This window comes from Coloeus monedula (assembly GCF_965178545.1).
Source record: "Coloeus monedula genome assembly, chromosome: Z".
NCBI lineage: Eukaryota > Metazoa > Chordata > Aves > Passeriformes > Corvidae > Coloeus > Coloeus monedula.
The window spans coordinates 74,057,314-74,080,319 of record NC_138822.1 but is presented as its reverse complement, the minus strand read 5'-3'; the positions used below and the strand labels follow the sequence as shown (position 1 = coordinate 74,080,319).

Sequence of the window (23,006 nt, the reverse complement as noted above, 5' to 3'; positions counted from 1 at the left end):
GCCAGGAAGGGGGTGGGGAAGTGTGTGTTCACATTCGCAGATCTGAGTCTTTAGGCGTCTGCACTGCTCCCAACTATCCACAACTGAGGAATTACTGTTTATGCATGAAGCGCACATACAACAGGAACATACATCACATGGTCCAGACGCAGGATTAGCCTGACACAAAGCTGTTCCTCTTGTTGTAAGATCTTGCTGTAAGACATCAGCAATACCAGTAATCTACTCGTCTTTCCATTCAGCAAACATGAGCATAAGACAGAGTGACCATTCCCTGCTGACTGAACTGGGAGGAAAATCTGTATCTATCTGGAGGAGGATTTCAATGCACTTCATGAGGCTGAGTAAGTGAACCTATCCATCGCCCTTGAGCGTTAGAGGCAGATATAAATCTTGACAGAAATCTGTCAATCAGCAACTGATAAGTACTATTTTGTATCTGCCCTCAAAAGAATTGATTATTTTCTTGGTTTCTGAAAACAACGGATATTAGGATCACTTAGACATGGGTTTTTTAAACAGTCTTACCTGCCAGGGGAAGGCCTTAAGGAAAACCTGTAGCGACGTTACTCAAACTGTAGCTTTCAGGATTGGGCACCTGAGTGAGGCAGCTGATCCAACGTACACTGAAGCAACATGAGGTTTTAAACTGACGTCAGTAATTTCAGTTTCAAAACTTGTGTACAATGGAAATTTCATTTGACCACGCTGTTTTTTCTCCAACACAATCAGATACATCTGGGACTAAGAAAATTGTCAAATCCTATGGTAACAGTGTATAATATTCAGTAACTTACACTAGACTGATGATCAGCTGGAAACTTAAGGTGCTTTTGCCGATGGTTTAGACAACTTGCCAGGACGTACCAGATAACTCATGCTTCCAGGCAAGTATTTATGTAGTAGAATGTAAAAGGTTTTTTTATGGTAATAATGTTGACATTTTTGCCATGACACATGTAAAATGAGCTAAAGTACACCTCAGCTTTGGAAGCCTTTGTAACCAACAAACCAATCTTCAGCAAAACATAGACAAAATTATCAAAAAACCCCAACCCTTCATGTCATAATTCCTCACACACTGGACTACAGAATACTGTATTAATGCCATATAACTAATTCTTTTTAAAAGCAGATTTTCTTTTGCCTTGAAAGAGATGGTTTCAATTGACAGCTTAAGTTTGAAGGAAATGAAAACAGACATGCAATAACCATTGTTTAAAACCTGTGCAGAAAAGTTGCCTACCATTTTTCCATAAGGAGATGAAAGGTTTATTATTTGGCAGGTATTTTAAAAAACAAAAAAAATTAATTCTGAATTTAGTTTCTAGCCAAGCTGATATTCTAAATGTAATATAATCAGGAGACTGCATTGAGAAAATGTAGCCAGGCTGTTAAATAGATTAACTTTGAGATAATAGCTCTGCAGCAGCACATAAAAGAATAGTATTAGTTAGACCATAGTTTTGGCATGATAAAGCAAATTAATGAGTATGATAGAATAGAGGAAAAAAACCCTCCTAATTCATGAATAAACAACACAATCACTCATTTAGAAAGAATATAACTATATTTTATTAAAAGAATTGCTTTCAGGTAATTACAACATGTATTAGCAACCAGTGGTATAACCAAGAATTAAAAGAATCAAACTACAGGATACAATATTTAAACAAACATTCTGAGAACTTACAGGTGCTTACCAAGCAAACTGTCTTGATCTTCAGAACACAATTACAGTATCATTCTAGCCAGCAGATCATCCAGGTACACAAGTACGTAAGTCCCACTGTCTTCAAATTAAATTTGTCAATAATTTAAAAAATAGATATTATTTAAAAGCAATATTATGCAAACATTTATTTGTCAGATAATTCAATTTTAAAGCATAAAAGTTTACTGTATCAGCCTGAAATTTATCTGATATGCATAGTCAAGAGATTATAAATTAGCTTTTGGCTTCTTGAATTCTATTGCTTTATCAGAATAAAGTTTAGCAATCTCTTGCTTGGTAAACCCATATTCTAGAAGTATCTCCTCTGTGTGTTCTCCTATAAAAGGATCTCTTTTACATGATGGAACAGCAGGAGTCCTTGATAGAAGAGGAGCAGGTCTAGGACTTATCTCTCCCTCATCATTTTTGATAAAAGAACTTCTTTCTTTGTTATGCATATGTGAGGCAACATCATCGAAGGATAAAACAGGGGTCACACAGGCATCAGTGCTATCAAATATGCTGCACCACTCAGCCTGTGTCTTCTGTGCAAATATGGATGCAAATTTTTTCTTCATTTCAGGCCAGTTGGAGAAACTCATCTGAGCGGGGAGTTCATCTAAATTTAGCCCAAGACCTGAAAGGAGAAAAGCAAAGTTTAACTATAGTGTGGCTTAGATAAATTACTAAGTGCTTCCCACAACTAAGTATATTCCTCAAGAAGATACTACTTTGAAGGCAATACTAAAGTCACTTTGAACTTTACTTGGGTATCTGTGCAAGGCAGGGAGCAGAGGAATAAAATGCTCTGATACTTGCAATTAGACTAAACTGCATCAGCTACAGCCTTTTAAGTAAGTACATATAATAAACACTCATTTGTATAAACACTTCACAGAAGCAGCAGCTGCCTAGATGTAGCAATGTCCTGAGAACAGCTTCTATAATAGGTATCATATTCTCTACCGGCAGTAGCAACACAGAAATCTGCTGAATGCGTCCTGGACTACAGCAATACACTCATCTCTCAGGAGCCAGCACATCTGCCAGAGCTGCACATTCAGCAGGCTATACTGTTTGAAGTTCAACATGATGGGGTTATTTCTATGCCACAGATGAGATGGTGTGGATGGATGTGCCCAGCTCAATGCGCATGTGGCAGCTCAGCTGCAGGTGCCTGGAGGCTGACTGACCTGCTTCTTCACTCCACTCTCCGAACAGGCTGCAGCAGTATCTCCTGCTCCCACTGCTCCAGCACACCTACCAGACTGCAATTCCCACAGCCCTTTCACTCCCTAACTGCTCAATAACTCTGCTTTCCATCTTAGTCGCAAGGACACCCAGATATGCAATAAGCACATCTCTTCTGAGACACGAGAGCAAAGCATGGGCACACAGGGCTTGTAAAGAAAATTTCCTGTGCTAGGCAAGTCCTAGGTCTATCCCTGAACTAAGCACCACATCCCTTCCTACTGGGGAGCTTACATCTCTGCTGCACTGCCTGTTTCCTGTATCTGTTTCTGTTCTCATGGATTTTGCTCTCTGCAGTCTCTGCTCTCATTCTCCTACTTCAAGGAGATGCAAGAATTTCTATGACTTCTTGTAGAGATTCTCAAAAAGGACGTAAAAAACAAGAAAGAGAAAAGGCAATTGAACAACACCTTCAAAATGGAGATAGTACAGGGGTATAAGCAGAGTATATGATACCAAATAGGAATCAGAAGTGATACATTGAAGGAGAAGAAATTCAGAAAAAGCAGGGTTAAGAAAGACTTTGAGAAATCAGGAAGACTAGGGAACAGCTATCATCATAATACTTCACAAGTAACAAAAAAAGGGAGCTTCTTAGAAAACCTGTGAAAGGCAGAGAAAATGTAGAGCTCTGCAAAACTGATTTTTCAGCATTCTTTGTTGTATTTTTGGTTATCTGGTATTAGATTGTTAATTAGACTAACTGTTAACCACCTTGAATAATAAAGGACTGTCTGCAGGCAGAATTCACACAGACCTCCTCTTGTCTTTAGCTGTACACAGGCAGGAAACACCTATCTTGTCTTTTTACGACTTCGTTATCACTGAGCGGGGTAGACATATTGCTGCTGAAACATACAGGGAGAAGAAAGGGACATAATGCCTATTCTTCTGCTCCTTAAGTCCTTTCTTCCGTTCATAATCTGCACAATATGCATTTTTTGGAGCCCAGAGATTCCCCCAGTATAACACAGTATTTAAGAATTTCACTGTTGATCACAAGATTCTTAAACAGTAGTTTTGGAAATGAATACATGCTTTGAAATTGTACTTTGGTACTTCAAAGGAAAACACACAGAAATTGCCAATCTCCAGACTCAAAAACACAGCCTTGCAGTTGTTCACTTTCAGGAGAAATTCATCACAGTCAAAGACTAAATAAGTATTTTCACATCTTATTAGAAATGCCTGTGGATGCTAGGATAAATGATACTCTAAGGTAAACATCAGTCCTTACAGTTTTACCAAGCCATGTGCACTTTAAATCACTGAATTTACACTCTGGTGTCCATAACCATTCATGTCATCCTAAAAGAGAGATCAGCTGAAGATAACTCATACTGCTTGAACATCATGATTAAATAAAAGCTAGAAATACTTTCAAAATTAATTTTATTATTGATTTTCAAAGTATTCCACTAGAATACCACAAACAGTGCAGTACAGTTTACTTATGAACTATGAGCTGAGACAAATTTAACTTCCACAATATGTACAGCTAAGTAAAAACACACTACCTGAGCTTCTGACTCATTGTATGAAATCTTGTCAAGTGAAACTTCGTTACACAGTACTTGTTTTCTTATGAAAAACTATGGCTTGGTTTCTAGCAGCCAGTCCAACATGAGCAGAGCTCTACCATTATCCCATTACAGTTATTTTTGATGATCGTGGCAGATGGGAAGTTGGCTGAGCCCCACTGCACACACTCTGGCAAACTAGAACAATATGCAGAACCTGGAATTTAATATTACATGATCATTTTCTGCTTACCACTGAAGACTTCAACTTTAAATAGCATGAACATTTAAGCACTACAGCTCCTCATTTTCCAGCTTGTGCTCACCATTTGTGGTGCAGATGAGCAGTATCAGAGCAGGAGTGACTGACTCAACAAGGAAACTATTACATGGCACAGAATCGTCTGGGATACCACAGGAGGACAGACTTCATTCAACGTAATCATAACCAAAGTATCTTTTGCACAGAATATCTTATAAAGCAATCACAACTTAGTTCCAAGTTTTTTGTTCAAAGTTTCATCTAGGATTTTTTTGTATGGAAAAGCCCAGTCAACCTACTCTAGTACAGCTTTGAAATTATTTTTGAACAACGAAAAATTGTCTCCCTATAATGATATAGCTTTAAATGTCCTTCAAATACTACAGCTTTATTGACATATATCCCCAAATGTATCATTTATTGATGCAGCAAACTGAAATCTCTATTGCTACAGAACTTCTTAGAGAAACTCTAGTAAAATCAGGTACCTATTTCAAGAGAAAGAAACCAGCAAAATTCATTAGATAAATCAGTGAAGCTGCTTTGGTATGTCAGAAATTGAAACAGTTTTTTATATTTTTTCAGTCATACTATTTTAAAAGCAGAGTTTTGTTCAGGATTTTCTTGGTTGAACTTGCTAATTTTCTTTTCAAACATGTATGGTCATAGCAGAGTAGTTTTGAAATTATGTTGTAATAACATGACTGAATAAAATCAGCTAGTATGGGAAACCTTAATTGTGGCCCAAACAACAGCTGTAAGGTGAATGCCATTGTGCTTTTTCTGACTAAATAAAACTTGTTCTCACTGTGAGAGGGAATTGAATTTCAGAATATTCCAAGAGAGTAGTGAATTTTCATTAAACTAACTATCTAAAGTGTTTTCTCTGCTCAACGTTCCTGCAACTAAATAATTTTTTAGCAAGTGACAGTTCAGCAAATGGTTGATCAGGCCCACAGTACTACCAGACCTCATTGCAAATGCATCTATAGCTGTACTCCAAGTTGACATGCTTAATTACCATAATTGCAAATGTTTTGACGCAGCAAGAGCCTGGCCCTCTACAGTACTTGTACAATATTTAAGCCTTATCATAATAAGTAAATTAAAATAAAACATCACATTATGTATAACTGAGTCTAAAACATAATGAGAAAACTGTTTCTCCATGTTACATGTCTCAATAACAATGTGATATTGCATTCAGTTTACCAGCAGATTTTTAATACAGTACACAATACTTCACAATCACAAAATGGAAAGCCCTGTGGAAATCCTTTATAATGATGTTTTTTAATTGCTTCCTAATTTTTTCCTTCTCTTTGTAAACTGAAGTCATACAGTATAGGAGTACTGAAGCAGTACTCCTCATCTCTCAGGAGCCAGCACATCTGCCAGAGCTGCACATTCAGCAGGCTACACTTTGAAGTTCAGGACTTTAGTGACTGTCAGTGTTTTCCACATCAATGTAAGTGGACACTAAGTTCACCCTGTGTAACTGACTTTACACCACATAACTCAGAATCAAACCTTTACTCTCATCTCTTCCACAGTATTTACTATGTTTTTCATGCCCCCTGTAGCCTGGCTGCAGCCATACTAAGCACCTACTGCTAAAAAACAAAACAAACCTGCAGAAGCAATTCACAGGTCAGTTGAAAAACATTCTGTCTCTTTCTGTCAAAAGATTAAGGCTTAACATTAGTAGCAAATGTTTCTTACAACAGATTTTTCATAAGACATTTTAGCTATTTATTGTCTGATTTTTGTAGTAATAAAATTAATACCTGCAAAAGGACTACAGCTTGCTTGTTAATAGCAAGCAATCAACAGTGAACCCAAAATACTTCTCTACTGCATCTATTTTACATAGCTTCAGTTTCTCACAAAGCCTTTATTTATTTAATTAATGATTTTCTGGCAAGCATAAACTTAATTTTCCCTGCAGAGCACAATCTACAAAGCCAACAATCTTCTCAAACTAATATGCTCTATTTTCTTAAATTTAGTTTCCCTCCGCAGACTCCTTAAGAACCTTCCTCACCATGTCATTAATTGCAGCTGGGTCCAGCACTGGGTTCCTGCAGGAACTCTGCAGGGAAACACTGAAGTGAACCAAAATGAAAAGGAAATCAGTTCTGCTTTGGCTAAGCAGAATTCTGTGAGCAGGGACAGATGGTTCAGAAATCACACTGCTTTCTCAATTCTGCAGTCTTTAAATCTCCAGCTGGCATCTGCAACACCCGAATCCTTGTGCTCTCATTCTACAGTAGCGGCAAAAGTAATCTACCCTCTGAATACAGACAGAGAGCCATCAAGTGGTTTTTGAATATATTTTATCTGGAACAGCACCAAATTCTTCACCAGCAGAACTGACCAGATATATAGACAAAAGGAATGAAATGAAATTATGGAAATTGCAACTGGAATATACCATTTTAAACCCACATCAAAGCTGGAGTCAATGCCTGGAACAGACAACTCAGCCTAAGTCAAAGCTCCTCAGGTTTGTGAAAGAGCAGTACAGTTCTCAAAGGCACCTTTTTCTTCCCTACAATATTTAAAGGCTTAAATTCTGAACTTAATTTCTGCAATAGGTATCCCAGAAAGGAAATAATCCCTAAGTCACAAGAAGGTTCTGCTGTTCTAATTTTGTGCACTATTGCTTCAGAAAGATTGAAACCCCAGTACTGAAAGGAATAAATATTTCCTATGTGAAAATCTGAACAGATCACGATATGCACCTTAAACACAATGACAGAAGACCAGTTACCTTAAATTCAATACTGGGAGAAAATTTTGAGTTTGGTCATTTACTTTAAACACTACACTTTTACAAAACAAACAAAGAAAATGCACCGAGTGTACACAAGAAAAGGTGGTGATACAATTAAAGGCAAAAGGCAAAATTTCCTCAAAGACTGAAGTATGTTTGCTGGATTTTTTAAATATGGCAGAAACAGACTGAAACATATGCAACAATGATTGCAGTTATTCTCTACTTAGAAGTGGATACACACCAGTTCTTCATTGCTGTAATAACTATGTTTGAAACTTCAGCTGTTAAAATCAAGCAACTTCTCTGCATTGTAAGCACAAGGAATACTTTCAAACACGAAAATAAAGTTGTCCGATTTGGGTGCCACAGCATAAGCAGAAGAATTCACAGTTGCTGCTCTAACTTTATGCTCTAAATTTCTCAGAAACAACTAAAAGAAAAGCAGAATTTTAGCATCTTCCTCAGTAAAGAGTTATCTAAAGAAGACAGAGACCATCAGTGACTATGTTTTATCACCTGGCCACTGGTTTCACACATCAGAGGCTTCTCTGTAGATAACCTGGCTGAGAGAAGAAAGCCCAAGTCTTGCCCCATAACAATGATCAATACAAGGCAGGACTGTCCAGAGAAAGTTCACTGAGAAAAAGAGTCACAAACAGAGCCAGACACCATTGCAGAATTTTGGGGGGTTTTTGAACAAGTATCGAATCTATCCCAGTCCTGTAGCTTAAGTGTGATTCAACTGAGTCTCCAAAGAATAAAATACTGCAGGCCAGTGTTTGGTCACTTAAGCCAAACATACGGGTATTTGAGTACGCAGCTTTATTTTTTTCTCATTTGCTTTGTATTTAATATAAGCATTCTCCCTGAACTTATTTTAGGAATTCCAAATTGCCTAACTCCCAGAGCAAGGGCTTGCATTTTACTTTGATAGAGTTTTATATTTACTTTTGTTTTCCAGCTCCCACACAAGCAAGAAAATCTCAGGGGATCGGACAAAAAAAATATTTCAAAGAACTGCAAATAATCAATGTGGACTGATCTTTTTCAAGATCAAGTTGCTTACAACCACAGTTCAAAAACAAGTTATTCTTAGGACAATTAGAGACAAAAAGTACCATCTTCTTCAGCCAAGAACATGGCATTTCCAAACTTGACATCTGGTCTGTCCAACATAATGCTGGATATGTCCCTGAGTCCAAGAGCCTTCCTCATGTATTCAATGTAGCAGCATGTATCAATTTAGATATTCCTCACAATTACATGGCCTTTGTTAAGCTACAAGAGAAGCAGCCATTCACAGCTACAGCTGGGCAAGATCTTGGGGAGCACCACAGGCTGCAAGAAAACAAAGCCAAAGCATAAAGAACAAGCTCTCTCTTTGGGATCCTGCTCACCAAAGGCATGCCCCACCTTACAACCCCGTAACACAAGAAAAACATGAGATGCAGATGAAAACAATTGCTCACAGTCAACTGCCCTATGCCTAGCGTGTCCCTGAACAGTGACCACCCACCAATTTCCCCTCCAGTTTTACTGCTGAGCACAGTGTCCTGTGGTACAGAACGTCCCTGTAGTCAGCTGAGCCAGTTGCCCTGGCTGTGATCCCCTCCCATTTCTTGTGCACCTCCAGCCTTCTCGCTGGTGGAGTGGGGTGAGGAGAAGGAAAGTCCTCAGTGCTGTGCAAGCGCTGCTCACCAATAACTGAAACATCCCTGTGTTACCAGCACTGCTTCCAGCACAAATCCAAATCACAGCCCCATGCAAACTAATGTGAAGAAATTCAGCTCTATCCCAGCCAAAACCAGTGCAAATTGTAGCAAGGATACAATTAAAAAAATGCCACAACTCAAGGAATAATCAGTGGGAAAGAGACTGGGCAAGAATAAGGAACGACTCCCCTGACACACTCACTGAGCAAAGACTGGCCCCATGGGAGTCACCCATGGACAAAAGTGGTTCACGTAACACTGGGTATATCCACTTTAGGAATCCTTTGTTGACATTCCTTCAACTCATTAAGCAAAACTAAAATTAAATTGAGAACTTCTTATAGCCTTCATATTCTGTACAATGAAGAAAAGAATAAATACAAAATTATTTAATGAATTTTTTATGTTTTCATAAATTCTGTATGGAAAACATGGAGAACTACTGAAGAAGCACAATAGAAAAAAAATTTAAATTAAATAACCAATAAGAAGTTAAGAGCCCATCTTATAAAAAGCTTGAAGCACACAACCAGTTCAGAGGTAAAGATGCACCTGAAAATTTCTGGATTTATTTCATACAGTTAAATATTTTGCATAACCCATTCTAATTTCTCGAAGAGATAAATCGTGATTTATAGTAAGATTTAAAGAGTCTTAGTCAAATAAATATTATATCCAGAGCCAAACACCAAAAACGCTCTGAAATTGTGTGGCGGAAATTAATTACTAAAGCAGAATTTGCTTCCACAAATTTTTTTTCTATCAAGAAATACTATTAATTACTTCCAGTCATCATTCCTTCCAGAAACAATTTAAATAGGTTTGTTTTTTCTAATAATAGTACAAATAACCAAAATTGCCTGAAATTCTATTTGCAATATCAAAGAATTAGGTCTCATTTTTAAAGTAGATTCACAATCATTTGAAAAAAGTGATTTCCAGAAAAGTTGTTCAGTGCTCCAGTCACATCAAAGACTACCATTACAGTAGTACAGTACTACCATTTCTCCAAAAGAAAACTTGCAATTTAAGTGTAGTTGCTGAGGGTGAATAGGAAATTAATTAATTGCTAGAAAAAGAAAGTCAATTAAACAGCTACTCAACCATCCAACTAGCTTCAGGAAGTGTTTGGCTTTTACAAAGAAATCACATAACCACGTATCATGAATCAAAATCAACTATTAAAGAATGCACTCAATCATGCTTTGCTGTTATGAAAAAACTGCTCCAACCTACTCACCTTTTATTAACTGGTTATAGAATTGAGGCTCAAGGGCACCAACAGCCATGAATTTTCCATCAGAGGTCCTATAGGTTTCATAAAAAGGTGCACCGCTATCTAGCAGGTTTTCACCTCGAGGTTGGCTCCACAATCCCAAATTTTGTGATTTCCACAGAAAAGAACTTAGGTATGCTACTCCTTCTACCTTGAAGATTTAGAGAAAAAAAAAAAACATAAAAGCATCAGTAAATTAGTTGGCATGTTACCTAAATTCTGTATAAAAAACCCAACAAAAACTACTACCAGTTCTGCCCTTTGCTAAGATATTTAATGACAGAATCTCTGGTAAGCAGTTTCATTTCTTAAATTTTCCATTACTGTTTATACTGCACTTGTGAAATCATCTAGAATTAGAGACTAAGAAAGAGCATAAATGTAGCAAGGCAGCTTCGCATGGACAATGTACTTTCAAAGCACATAGTTCCCTCATTTAGCAAGTTTAGAGTCATTAGACATTCACAATGAGTGAGTAATTTCAAGGGATGGGACAAGCTCCTTGGCTCTATACAACATAAAGCATCTGACAGCTCAATGTCTTCCAAACCTCCGGAAAATAAGATGCCTGTACCAGTCCTATAAATACCAAATTTTTATCTTCTGTAAGTATACTGATTACAGGAAGACTGCTATTTTTAGAAGAAAAATTGAAGGAAATCAAATCAAATCTCCAAAACTAGGTTAAAACAAAAACTATTCTCCCACTGTGATCACTGGCAGCTATATACACAAAGCAACCTCTACATAGTCAAGGTCTAATGAATACCGCACTAGAAAACATGATTAATCCCATTTCAACTTGCTCCTCAAAATTTTGTCTATGTGGAGTACAACCAGATGAAAATTTGTTCAGGCTTTCAATAACTATCAAGGTTGCACCAGTCTTTCAAGCAAAATCACATCCTAGTTTTGCTCATCAGCACAATTAATTTTTTTTCAACTGTATTGAAAGTACTGTAAGTGAAGATAATCCAGTTAACAGTGTACGGCCACAAACATTCCAGTAGAACAGATTAAAATCTGAGCTGTATTATTCTGCGTATCACTTGATTCATGCATTTTCAGCTGTGTGAAACTAACCTAATATTGTCTATACAGACAAGCACAGATACCATACCAAAACAAAAGGCTACTAAATATTCATGTAGGAAGATCTATTAGTTTATACCTTTCTAAGCAAGAATTTAAAACATGCAAATTGCTGAAGTATGCAGTCAAGAAGGCTTCTTAATTTAATGTGTGTTACTTAGGCTCTTTCCTAGTACTGCTTCAAGGACTGGAATACCTCTGTCCTCACTGTCACAAGTTCAAGTCAATTAAAGTACTTTCATGTGAGAAAATACTGTATACCTTCATCTATGTATCGGCAAAATTATTGCAAGGATATTAAAATAAAGTTTGTTTTACTAATGATCTGATCTTGCATTGCTCATATTAAGAACAAATAATATTACACAAAAAGCACTGAAAGTAAGGATAATAAAAGACAGGGAAAGTATCAGAATAAGCCCTAATTGAAAATCAGATTTCAGGGCTGATAAAACTCTTAGCACCTGTACAATACCTATGTGCTACTTACCCTGGAAACACTTAAAATAAAACAGTACATCTGTTCTTGATTGGTATAGAGACTTGAGAAATATCCCTGTCTGGGCAACTGGACAGCTAGGTTCTGCCTGAGGCCCACTGCAATTCAGAGACAAGTAAATGAAGTGTCTTAACATCTACACCGGACCTCCAAAGGCATGTAAAAATAGCACCACATACTCACTAATGCGGTCACCCTCTTTTACAACATAAGAAGAACAACATGGGGAGACTCCACTTAAGTCTAATTGCAGAATTATTATAGTAACAGTTGTGTGTTTCAGTTAATGTCTCCCTCATGTTAAAAACATCTGCAGTCTCTGAAGCAGGCACAAGAATCCAGAGGAACCATGCCACTGGGTGACCCGTCTGCACCCCAGACTTTCTGTTCTTCTGTAGACTGAAAAGAGTTCAAACAGAAGTGAGAATGAATCTACACCAACCTAATCTTTATCCTCGTGACTGATGAAGGCTTCTAGGATGTGGGAGTTTTGGTTTTTAATACCTCCAGGCTGAGAAAAACCTAGAACCTCAGTCTTCTGTTGGACTGCTAAATGTTCCTGCCATGAGACTATTATGCAAGTGATCATTACCAGCATCCTTTCCTGTGGCTATCTTTTCACAAAGAGTGACTTATACTCAGTCAGATGCCTACTGTCAGCAGAAGGTTCTGTGGCTGATGTAGTGAACCCAAACTGTGGCCCTTACTCACATGCCTCTGTACCAGTGTGGTGCAAGAATGCAGAGGCACAACTGTGCCTTCTGTGTCACATTGCAGTGTCCACTCCACATGGCAACTACCTGGCCTCCTGTAGGATAGCCATGATCCCTGCAGAGTCAATGAGAAGAGACAGTGACCAGCAGGAATCAATTCAGGCCAGTCACTTAATTCTTCTGAGACAGACAGATGAAATGCAGGACCCAGTGTCTACTTCTTGCACAGTGCAATTTCTAATGTAGAAAATTCTACCATGTGTCCAAGTCATTAATGTATTCAGACCACTTAAATTGTACAACAGCTTAAGTAATGGGTTTATTAAAAAAAAAAAAAAAAAGTTAAAATAAAAGAGCTGAAATGCTGCAGTGTTGTGATTTTAAAAATACGTTCTTTCACAAAAAAAACTTAGGTGTAAAAACAGGCTCATCCACTCAGTCAATTTAATTGTCTTTGCTGCTGCTGATGCACGAAGGATCTTCATCAACCATGTCACTGAAAGTTTATTCAACAAATAAGGAATATGACCAAATGCCAGGTAAAGCACATCCTGTGATACTGGACAATATTCCATCCACTTCACAGGTCACCAGGCACATCAGCAGGGAACTGTAAATCCCACAATCATGATGAGACAAGAAATAATTAGAAGAGACAATTTTTAAGGGTTTAGAAAACCCCACAACACATTCCACTCCAAATGAGCTACAAATTTCATTAGAACATTAGCAGACTTAACTGATTTTCTTCTAACAAATTCTTTTAATTCTCTGAAGTATGATAAGGAAAATTTGGTAATACTATAAACTACAAGAAGAATCTTTTTCAATATTTGAAGACTTGCCACAATTCCCGATGGTTTTCCTTTCACAAATACACAGTCTCCTTAAATTCTTCTTTTAGGTCATGCTTTTAGAGTCATAATTTTTGTTGTGCTACATGGACTTCCTCAAATTATTTTCATAATAATGAAAATGTTCGTTATTTTCATTTTCATCTTTGAAATATGATGGTCAGCATCAGAAACATTGTTTTCGTGAGACTTCATAAACATTGAATAGGTTAGAATAATTGCTTCAGAAACTTTGATGACTCTATTTCCTGTTAATACATCCTAATACAGTATGTATGTGTTTTGTAACAGCATGATATTGTTGACTCATGTTCAGCTTGTGACTACTACAAACCCCCAGGATTGTACTTTCGCCAACTGTTCTCTCACTGCATTTGTGCAGCAAATTGCTTCTGCCCATAGAGGACTACAGAGCAGCAATGTCCATGAATTGCAGCCAATTTTTTTCAGGTCACTGCTCCAATCTGAAAAGGTCATTTTCAATTCTAATCCAAGTCCAACACACTTGCAGTCCTTCACATATGTGTATCATCTGTGAATTTACTAAACACAATTGCTCATCCATCATTCAGCTTGCTGGAGAAAACACAGAAAAAAACCCAAATAACACCTATAGAACTGCACTTGTTAAGTTTTTCATTTTGACAATCAACTACTAAAAACTAGTCCTGTTTTGCACTGTTCCCATAAAATTTTCATCTAGACCATAATGCCATGGACTGCTTCTGAGAACATGATGTGAATTTGTCAAAAACTTACTGAAGTCAAGAAATCCAACATCTCTTGCTATTCTAGTCTCTTCAAGACCACTTCAACAAAGGGATTCGTTTCAATTAATGTAATTTTTTTTCAGTTTATATTTATAGCAGAACCTTAGCCTTCACTGTACAATGCCTCAAAGGGAAGTCAAATTTTAACTGCAATACTCTTTAAAAACAGGAGAACAAGAGAGAAACAACACTTGCAGGTAACATAAGTTTCAAGGATAAATGTAAATAAGTATTGCTGTGTGTAAGTGGGTAGCCTCCTATGGAAAAGAAATCCATAGTATTCATTATTAAGATAATTTAGCCTTTAATTTATTTTACAGCACATTCACAAAGTGAATTGGGGTTTTTTTTGAAAAGGAAATTGACTTCTTGGCAATGATCCATGGCAGTGTAACTATCCCAGGAAACAGTGCTTCTAGCAAGATATGCCCTGTCACAAATTTGTAAGAAGATGTGTCTTGAATAAAGCTAATGCAAGTTTTTATTTTAACAGTGTTGTCATTTTTGCTGTTATGCAGTACACCAATTGTTTATTATACGCCCTATCTCCACACACCACACTTATTCCTCAAACATATATAGCTAATACTCTGTTGTAAATACAAAAATGCTGCTAGCAAGGATTTTCTTGCTATTTTCTAAGTCTGTGAGAGACTTTTCTCTCTCACAGAAGAGGTACCATTATGTAAACAACCAAGCCACCTGCAACCTTGAAAAGTCTTGCTTATGGTATAGTAGAAAAATATTTTGACAATGGATGTTTTAGGATTTTGGCCAATCACCCCAAGGGGTGGCTGATCCTTTGTCCAATCAGACTATGAAGAAAGAAGTCTATAAAAGAATTTGTAAAACAATTAAATAAATCAATCTTGCTGCACAATTCCTGCCTGCTGGATCTTCTCTCCTCCTCCTCCCTATGGCTGCGGGACATAGGGCCCAGGCCTGCGGTAATACTCTGTGAAGAAGGCAGATGGGCAAAAGCAGGGAGAGGGGGGAGGTTGCAGTATGTGTTCCATGTCATAAGGATGTTATGGCAGCAGTGATTAATGAAAACTGCTTGCATGTGAAGGAATGGCCATTTTATGAGATCACTTTCCCAAATCTCAATTTTAAACCTTATGAATAGCTCCAATGTCCTCCCATTAACAGATTTACGGTAGGAGAAAACCCAAGCAAACCTAAGAAACCCCATGTTCCTCGAGACCAAACTTACCATACTTGCATCAATGACCTGCCCTTTGCCAGATCTGGCACGTTCAAAGAGGGCTATAACAATGCCCATTGCACACATGACACCTCCACCAGCAAAATCAGCCAGAAGGTTTACGGGTGCGTAAGGATTTTCATTCTTTCTACCCAGCTTTGACAGCACACCTGACAGAAGAGAAAACAAAGCAAGGATAAGCATAAAATTAATTATAAGCATTCATTTCTACAATTAAAGTTTCATTCTTTTCAATCTATGCAAATAAATAAGGGATAAAGCAATCTTCTAATGTTTTCTATCTCTGCTTGGCTATGTCTTAGCTAATAGTTACTCTTTAAAAGAATAAAAATATACGAAATCACATTAAGTGATATGAAACACATTACACGAAGATGTAAAAAGATTAACAAAAGTCTCACAGATAAACGCTGATATTTTGGCTACAGACGGATCAAATTTTATAAAAAGACCCAACCTTGTGAGCAATAATTCTATATCAGTACTTTCTACATGCACTGAATCTTGCCCATAAGAGACATTACGAACGTGTCTCAAAGCAACTTTGGTAAATTGTTCTTCTTTGAATATTTTAAAGTAAAAATGCAGAGGTACAGGTGCACATAACCAATGAAATAATAATCATAACAAAGGATCTCACACTGACAACTCTGCTTCAGTCCTACCCTCCCTCTCCAACTATGTTTGGGGAAAAAAAGGTTGCATATAAAAAGAACAGGTAACTAGCACAGAAAGGTTATCTCTGATTGCATGCAATGTAAACACAGGGAACCTATGTTTATGCCAGCAATTATGCAGAAATGAAAGGAATTAGAGCAAAGGCTAAGCTAATTTACCTCAGTCAGAGCTTTGAACTTGTTAGCATTTCCCTGCCATCCTGAACAACCTCTTTACTGTGACCTTACTCTTTATAGTTGCCTCACAACGATTCTGTTTGGGCAAGCAAGAAACTGCAGTGCGATCATCCCTCTATGTGTGTGGCCTGAGACTTGCAGAATACATGGGCAGAATTTCCTGAGAATTGCATGGTTCTGATGCACTGTTTAGTCAGCTAATGTTCTTCCTACATGCAAGCAATGGACTGCACAGCATAAGAGAATTCCAAATCCTGTAGTGCAAGAGTAAAACCCCTATTGCTATGTGAAACCTTCCTTTTAATAGTCCAGAAGTTGTCACAGGCACCAGAAGGTTAATATACTAACTTCTCAAGAGTTCCTAACACAAGCCATTTTTTAGTTAAAGGAAGCCAAAGCTCATTAGGAAAATACTCAGAATATGGTATCTCATTTTTGAGGAATGACACCTCTCAAACACCTTGCTCTATTTCCTTCTAATAAGCAGAAAATCTTGGTCTGTGAAATCACAAGCAAAATTATTTTAAGAAGATATCTAACCAAAATACTACTGACTAAATCAGCTCCAGAGAAAAAAAATCACGCTATCTGTAAACCAGAAAGTACTACAAACTAAGGCAGGGATGAACCATGCTGTTTCTATACTGACTTCCTCCACTAATAACAAATAAAAATACCCTAATATTTTGGAATCCTCTTGACATGTCAAGAAGTCAGAAGTGTTTCAAACAAGGCATTTTGTCTTTAATTTTTTCTATTCTCTAACAATTTCACATGAGGGAAGACTGAACCCACCCCTAAAGAAATTAAATTTCACACCACTATGACTCCACATAGTAGGTGATACCAGATCACCAGGTTTGCACTGCCTCTGCTCCAGCCCTTTCCTGGGTCTAAAATAACTGCTTTATCCAGTGGGAAGCCAAGAACTTTTGGGTCACTTTCTCTCCTCCTTCACAGGCTCAGAGAAGCATGAGAGACAGAAGCAGTGTGAAGAGCAGGAGGTAGGGCCATGCATGGATGAGCATCACCAGAGTTGGGTAATTTTGTTACTGTTTGCTACTGCATACTTGTAAAACCATACCACTTAAAAGCAGCATAATGTCCACAACACCTTAATGAACTATAGCATTTCCACTCTATTTGAAGCCTACTTCTTCCAGTTGGTATCAGTGAAGACATATTTACAAGCAGAAAAGCACAAGAGCTCAATTGTCTTATGCTACCTAGTTTTTCTTTGCTCAAAATATCTGCTCTCAAGCATGCAAAATAATCTGCAGCCCTTTCAGGATTATAAAGTATACACATTTTGTAGGAGAGGGGCCCTGAAGAAAATGTTGAATCCTCTCTTCAGATAAATATTCTCATACTTTATTCAGAGAGAGTAGCACAAAGGAAGGAAAACAATGTACAGCCTGGGAAGACATGCTGATCCAGCCCGTAACAGCTCGCTGCTGCTGGCAAAACAAACAGCCTGTCCAGTAAATCTTTCCTCCTTTCTTGTGCTGACTGGTTGGATCTCTTAATGAACTGTTTCACCTCAATAACCTGGCAGAAAACACCCTCATTTCTTCTAACCAGTTTTTGACTTGTGAGGAAGTTTACAGAGGGGCTAAGCAAGTGCCAGAGCTGACTGAAAACATCTGGGAAAAGCACAGTGAAAGGAAAGCCCCATTTCACCAACAGAGACATTTCATACCAGCTGATTCATCAGACTGCACCTCAGATAAATTTTGAGCTATCTGCTTTCAACAAGTTCTTGAGTCTTGATTAAAGGGAGGAAAGAAACTTTATTTAACAGGAAATTTTACAGCATACCTGATAAAGCCAAGTAATTGATGTCATGACCTGCAGACTTGGCATATTTTCCTGTCTGGCCAAACCCAGTAAGTCTAGCATAGATGAGTCTGGGATTCTCCTGTAGGAGGACCTCTGGGCCAAGCCCAAGTTTTTCCATGACACCTTAAAAAGACAAAGCAAGGAATTCTAATTCACATTTAATTTTAATAATACTCAGAACATAATGATTCAATTATACAACCGCAGAACACAACTGCACTTCATGAAGTAGAACATTCTACTTCAGCATCCATATTACAACATGAACATTATGAACCACCAACATACTGCAAAAATTTAAATATAAAACAAGTGCAAATTAGGCTCTAGGGTTTTGTTTTTCAGCTTTTTTTCCTGTTTTACTTCACCAAAAGACTGAAAGAAAACCATGCACCACTGGTTGAGAGAGAAAGCCACCAAAGGCTTGTAAAACAAGAAGAAAAGAGAAAGAGCAGTCTCTTACATTTTCCCTATTAAAATCATTTGACATTTCTTCCGTATTTCACTGCAATATAATTTCCTCAGCATTTCTCAGTACCTCGTGTTCCTGTGACTTTTAACTCACTGATGGGAATGGACCATGCCACTATTCCATAGATGAGCTGCAGGAACCACACACAAATAAATGTGTTCTTTTTTAATGCAGAGAATAAGTAACTTTTAAAAATCAGTGAAATACAAGTTGAATCAGCATGGACTCACAGAAAACAAGGTTAAAATTTTAATTCTGCTGTCCTAAAACAGTGATTTGAAGAGAAGAAATTTGAATTGCAAATAAATGTTACTTTCTCATTGGTTCAGTGTAGCTTGGTCAGACTTTGACCTATGATCTGTAACGGCACTGCAGGGCAACACATTTTGAAATGGAAAGGAAAACATAATTTCAATGCCTGTTCCACTCAGAATCTATTACTCCAGCTTGTTTCAGAAAACTAATCCATGTTACTACACCTTCAATTCCATTAAGATCCACTTCTATTACATGAATTACTGGGCAGTGGCAAGTGATTACTGCCAAGGAGAAAGCAGTGAAATTTGGCAAAGTGCATGGTTTTCAAATGCACAAGTGGGAACAGGGTGACAAATAGCCCCTGTGGTGTCACAAAGTCATTGTTGTAAAGTCAATGGTACATATGCCTTAAAAAAAACTGTTCTGCCACTAGGACCCTCACCTTCTCACTGTTTTCCACCAGCCTCATGATAGGTCACAGATTTGCCTAGTTCACTTACAGGCGCTTAACACCCAATATCTACTTCCAAAATTGCCTGCATTTCCAGCTGGGGGGAAAAAAAAAAGGCAAGTGCCCATAAAACTAAAGTAAACAAAACTTCATAAGGAAAATAATCCTCTAGAAAACAGGAGATTAGCTACAAAGAAGAAGTGGAATTTAACTTCTTCATTTTGTTTGCTTAGCTTCTGGGGAATAAAACAAACAATTTTAAGGTAAGAAACACAGTAATAATAATAATAAACTCCTGTTTTCCAAACGAAAGGCATTACTTGTGACACACAATCTGTCCATAACACATGATGTCTAGCTGATAAAGTCTCCTATTTCTAAACTGCCTTTAATATCCCCAAAACACTTCAGCTAGCTCTTCAATAAAGCATGATCACAGAATCATAGAGGTTTGGGCTGGAAGGAACCTGTAAAGGTCACCTAGTCCAACCCCCTGCTTTGAGCAGAGACATCTTCAACTAGATTTGTGCCCAGAGCCCTGTCCAACCTGACCTCGATGGCATTTTTCCTAATAGAACAGCATCCTCAAGAAACACTGGGGGATACTGACATAACCATCAGGTGAGTGCCTGTGTATGGCTTATAAACAAAGTGAGCATGGTCAACCTGAGAAAGTCTATGGCTGTTAAAGCAGCGTCAATTTTGCTACTGAAAATCAGATGTTAAGCACCCCTAAACGTGGTAAATTAGTAAATATGCATACTGTAAGTAAAAAATGAGCTATGAATTCTCTTTAAAAGACAGTTTTAAAAAATGGAAAAATTCTGTAACTGAATATTTGAAGAATCTGCCTTACTTTTAACCTAATGTTTAAAGTACTTGCAAAAACACAAGAAAGGTTTTCATGAAATAGATTTAAGACTAGCAGGAAATTATTAGTTTGTGGAAAACAACTTCCTAAAATTAAATACGATGTTTGAAGATGAAGACTGTAGTTCACAACCTGGTTTTGATCCTGGATCAGAGTGGCCCAGTATAAGGGAATCATACTACTCTATTTAGCACTTGCCCTTATATTCATCTCCCTGGGATAGGTGTTTTGTAAATGTATAACCACAACGTCAGATCTGTTGTCTTCAGAGGAATTGTAAGCTCAGACTCCGACCTGCATGGCAACCTTACAAATGTGAGCTGGACTTTATCAGCAGGCCTGACATCACGCAGGATTGGTGCCCCAAGCTCGGTGTGACCCCTGCGCTCGGACACCCTCCTGCTCATCCACGGCTCCTGCTCGTCCAGAGCCCGGCCGGGGGCACGGCCCTATCTGAGCTCTGGCCGCGGCCCTTCCCTGCAGTTTCACATGGCTGCTGCGCTGCACTGCACAAATCCGTCACAAGCACGCGTCACCCAGTCACAGGAAATAGACCTCCAAAGCTGTTCCCTGTCCGCTTCCCACTCAGTCTCCCAGAGGCCATAGACTGGCGGGAGCCCCTCAGCAGCGCACCCTGCGGCCCCACAGCTTCACCCTCTCGCCCGCCCCACACGGCCCAGGCCGGGCTGCCGCTGCCGCGGCCGCAGCGCCGCCCCGGCGCGGTCCCCCGGCGGCCACGGCCCCTCACCGTGGCGGAAGGGCTCAATGAGCACGTCCGCCCCGCTGCACAGCCGCTTCAACGCCGCGGTGCCCTGCGGCCGCTTCAGGTCGAGCGCCAAGGAGCGCTTCCCGCGGGCCTGCACGTCGGGGGCCGCGGCAGACTGGGACAGGCGGTCGACTCGCACCACCTGCGCCCCGAAGTCGGCGAGGATCATCCCGCAGAGTGGCGCGGGCGCCAGCCCGGCGAGCTCCAGCACCCGCACTCGGCTCAGCGCCATCGCTAGTGCCGTCGCCGCCGCGGCCGCTGGAGAGAGCCGACAAATCGATCCCGGAGGCGGCCCGGGGGCCGCCCCGCCCGCCCTCGCGCGGCCCCGGCGGCGGGCTCCTACCGCCCCTCGCCGGGGGCACAGGCCTTGCCTCTCCCGGTGTTTCTTCACAAGGAGTCCGTGATAGCCCGGGGCTGGCTCCACTACCCTCCGCCCCGGGTCGCAGTGAGGCGGAATAGGCGTTCTGCTGCTGCTGCTGGGGTCGGCACGCAGCTACTCTTGGGAAACTTCCCTGTCCGACCATCCAGGAGCCATCCTTGGCAGTTGCACAGCCCCTCACACTCATAGTCACGCCACGTCTCCCATGGAAGAGGCTCAGAGGACCAGAACCTTAAAATAATTTAATCGTGATGCAATAACTAAAGAAAAAAAATCCCAGCTCGAGCTGCTGCCTCCGTGTAGGGACGCCGAACAAAGGAAACCATGGGCTTTTACACCCTTACAGCCTAAGGGCAGGAAAGTCACAGAATCACGGAACCACTCAGGATGGAAAAGACCTCCAACATCATCGAGTCCAACCTTTGAGGTCTGAGTCTGGAGGTCGTCGGCTCCAGCCCTGTCTCTGAGTGTAAGGTCCCCTGGCCGGGCCACAGGTCCCTGTGCCCATTGTTAAGTTCTTGTGCCATGCCCCGGGCACCTGGATGGGCCAAAACACTCACACCCAAGACCCTCAGGTCACACAAAGGGAGATTAGCAGGACACCTGATTAAAACTTGGGGGCTTTTTTCCACCAGATGTTATTTAAAGAGGGCTGTCTGGCCCTGTTTTTCTTGAGGCATCAGCTGTGTACTAGTTTGAAAACCAACCAGTGGGAGGCACCAAGTCAGAATAACAATTCAATAGGGAAATCAAAAAAAAAGGCAGAAAACACTGGTTCAAACTGACAGAGTCAGGATACAACCTGACACCCTGTTAGTCACGGTGGCAGTAGCAGTCCGATAAGATGGTGGCTGCAGTCCTCCTGAAGCGGTGGATGTGGTTCTGTTGAAGCAGTGATCCTGTAAAAGGGTCTGCTCTTCCTTGGAAGGTCCAGTGGTGGCTGTGTAGCTCCTGTCCTCTGGGAATCCAGTGGAAAGGTTGTCTGTGGTGTTTGGAATCTCAGATTATATCCAGGATGGAATGCTTGGTTCCTCCTTCTGCATGGAGCATCTCACAATGGGATGATGAGTCATGAGGCCAGGTGTTGATGGGCTCATTAACAGAAGATAGTCCAGAGGGAATTATCTCTGAGTCATGGGGCAAGGCATTGACGGGCCATTAACAGAAAGATAGTCCGGAGAGAGGAGGCAAGGAAACACTGCCCCATCTGGTTTCAACAGCTCATGAGAACGGTAAAAGAGTACACTGCAACCCAGGACAAGCCGCTTACAGGAACACACATAAATCCAGAAAGGGTAATGAAACCTTTGGCATTGTATTGACACAGCTTTTCAAACTTAGGCCCTGCTCCCCGTATTTCAGGTTACCAGGAAGCAGACAGAGCAAAGAAGTCCTTAATTCAATGCTCGTTTTATATATGTCTTTAAATTGGTTGGACTACAAAAATGT

At 39.6% G+C, this 23,006-nt stretch overlaps 1 protein-coding gene across 1 annotated transcript; it reads right to left on the bottom strand.

The window, feature by feature from the left end:
- Positions 1-1,568: 1,568 nt before the first annotated feature.
- On the bottom strand, positions 1,569-21,410 carry AMACR (alpha-methylacyl-CoA racemase; the record flags this gene model as incomplete). Its single annotated transcript, XM_082301093.1, has 5 exons — positions 1,569-2,351; positions 10,479-10,665; positions 15,656-15,816; positions 18,340-18,483; positions 21,161-21,410. 5 exons carry the CDS (start codon positions 21,408-21,410, stop codon positions 1,942-1,944), a joined length of 1,152 nt encoding a protein of 383 aa, XP_082157219.1. The 3' UTR covers positions 1,569-1,941.
- Positions 21,411-23,006: the final 1,596 nt, after the last annotated feature.